The 2,810-nt window shown below is 41.7% G+C and overlaps 1 protein-coding gene across 1 annotated transcript in view; it reads right to left on the bottom strand.

Moving 5' to 3' along the window:
- LOC106883281 (uncharacterized) overlaps positions 1 to 2,810 on the bottom strand; it is a 10,461-nt gene that overhangs the window by 5,391 nt on the left and 2,260 nt on the right. The window contains exon 2 of the mRNA XM_014934235.2: positions 2,078 to 2,305. Coding sequence (XP_014789721.1) covers positions 2,078 to 2,292 — 215 coding nt within the window. The 5' untranslated portion in view covers positions 2,293 to 2,305. The remainder of the gene's footprint in view (positions 1 to 2,077; positions 2,306 to 2,810) is intronic.

Raw genomic sequence — 2,810 nt, 5'->3', positions numbered from 1 at the left:
TATGTATGTATGTATGTATGTATGGGTGTGTGTATGTGTTTGTCCCCCCCCCCCCAACATCGCTTGACAACCGATGCTGGTGTGTTTACATCTCCGTAACTTAGTGGTTCAGCAAAATAGACCAATAAAAATAAGTACTAGGCTTACAAAGAATAAGTCCTGGGGTCGATTTGCTCGACTAAAGGCGGTGCTCCGGCATGGCCACAGTCAAATGACTGAAACAAGTAAAAGAGTAAGATCAGTTTGATCTCCAGTCATCTGATCACTTGTGCAAGCCAATGACCAAGCAGATAAGAGCCAGCGAGCATCAAGAAAGGATAATGCATTTGGTAAGGGTCCTACCAATTATTTTTCAGGACAGTATCTAGTGCTGGTTTGAACCTAGCACACAACTTCCACTTATGGCACTGCAAACTGTTTGATGCAGCAATGCAATACCTCCAGAACAACAGTATTTACTGGCCAGTTAAAGCAGCTTATTTGCAGGTCAGTTAAAGCAGGCAACCATCCAAATTTTCAATGAAATTCTTAAAGGATTCCTGACTTCATGCATGTGAGGACTGGATTTCTGGCAAATTATACTTCATCATCGTTTAACATCCGCTTTCCATGCTAGCATGGGTTGGACGATTTAAATGGGGACTGGCAAGCCAGAAGGCTACTCCAGGCTTCAATCTGATTTGGCAGTGTTTCTACAGCTGGATGCCCTTCCTAACGCCAACCACTCCAAGAGTGTAGTGGGTGCTTTTACGTGTCACCCACACGAAGGCCAGTCACACGGTACTGGCAATGGCCACGCTCAAAAAGGTGTTTTTACATGCTACCTGCACAGGAGCCAGTCCAGCAGCACTGGCAACAACCTTGCTTGAATGATTTTCTAACGTGTCACCAGCACAAGTGCTAGAAGGCAATGCTGGTAACGATTACGCTCTAATGGTGCTACTTACGGGCCACTAGCACGGAAGCCAGACAGCTGCTCTGGCAAGAAATTAATCATCAGTCAAAATTCAACAACCTCAGAGCATGGTGAGACACATTGATTGCTATAGTCATCCCATTGCATCCCCTAATGTGCTTAGTCACTGAGCCATGAAAAGAGAATGAGACTAATCATCAATGAAGCATTTCATTGAAACCCAAGTCCAATGTAAGTCAAGATGCAAACTTCTTAAAAACTGCAAAGAAACAGCAAACCATTTGTTGTCATGATAAGGTTGTCACATACATCTGCAACAATGAAATACTGTCTCTTCCATAGCTTCTTCAGTCATGAGGGCACATGAAAGGTGTAACATAATCAGGAGTAATTATAATTCTATAGTCGCCAGCACAACTGCATCATACATTGCTGATACTCTTTAAGAAGTATCATTGGTGTCTAAGAGATGGACTCTGGTCATTTTCCGAAAACAAGAAAGACAAACAAGGAAGAGCATAACTGTCCTCAATTCAGAACCATTATTGTCATTTAATGGCCACTTTTCCATGGAATTTGTTAAGACAGATTTTCTATGGTCAGATGCCCTTCCTGACACTAGCCCCTACCTGTTTCCAAGCAAGGTAATATTTGCCCACATCTAGAAACGTTTTTCATGGAAGACTGGAAACAAAGAACCTGACTTGTATGAGGATATTGTCCATATATAACCATTATGTGATGACTAGACAAGGGTACACACAAATGAAGGGCTTCAGTCTCCATCTACAAAATCTACTTATAAGGCTTTGGTCAGCCTAGGACTACAGTAGAAGACACATGCCCAAAATGCAGTGCAGTGGGACTGAACACAAGACCACATGGTTGTGAAGCAGGCTTCTTAACCACATAGCCACACTTGTGCTTTAACAGCAATTCCTGCACCTACACAGCCAAACCTCTGCCTATTAAAGATTTCTAATCCAAATCTGGTACTATGTACACATCTAAGAATAAGTCAACTAATGACCATTGGAGATGAAACTCATCAAAATGTGGATTAGATGTCAATATTAAAAAATGATGAAGTTAACAGTCTGGAAAATTAAAATCTTATTAACAGTGCCTCATCTCAGACATTTAAACATTTAATAATCTTACCTTTGTCCAACTTTATCAAGCTCTTCAGCAGCAATCCCACTTCCATTGTCCACAACCTGGATGCGAAAACAGGATAAGTCTACCCGTACAGCGATACACTTAGCACCAGCATCAACAGCATTGAGGAGTAATTCTTCAACACACTGAGTGACACTTGTTATTGCTACACCAGACCGAATGTAGGATTGAACACTGGCTGGTAGCTGCTTGATCATGATGGTAGATCATCTGAAAATGGAGTGGAGTCTGTTTTAAGATGCATCAATTTTAGGTACGTACTGAGAAATAGTATTCAAGTACTGGGAAACTAACCTGGATTTTATTTATAAATGAGATTAAGCTAAATAACCCTCTGTTTTATGCATATGTGTGTGTGTTGTGAAGGGCATCCAGCCATAGAAACCATACCAGCTCCTGTCAAACCATCCTATCCATGCCAGAAAATGGATATTAAATGATGATGATGATGATATATATATATATCATCATTTAACATCCACTTTCCATGCTAGCATGGGTTGGACGATTTGACTGAGGACTGGCGAACCAGATGGCTGCACCAGGTGCTGTATATATATATATATATATATATATATTAGTGGAGGTGCAATGGCCCAGTGGTTAGGGTAGCGGACTCGCGGTTTCGATTCCCAGACTGGGTGTTGTGAGTGTTTATTGAGCGAAAACACCCTCTGGCAGGGGATGGTGGCGAACCCTGCTGTACTCTTTCACT

Source organism: Octopus bimaculoides, chromosome 3 (assembly GCF_001194135.2).
Source record: "Octopus bimaculoides isolate UCB-OBI-ISO-001 chromosome 3, ASM119413v2, whole genome shotgun sequence".
In the NCBI taxonomy this organism is placed as follows: domain Eukaryota; kingdom Metazoa; phylum Mollusca; class Cephalopoda; order Octopoda; family Octopodidae; genus Octopus; species Octopus bimaculoides.
The sequence above is the reverse complement of the archived record's forward strand: the minus strand, read 5'-3'. Positions and strand labels throughout refer to the sequence as shown.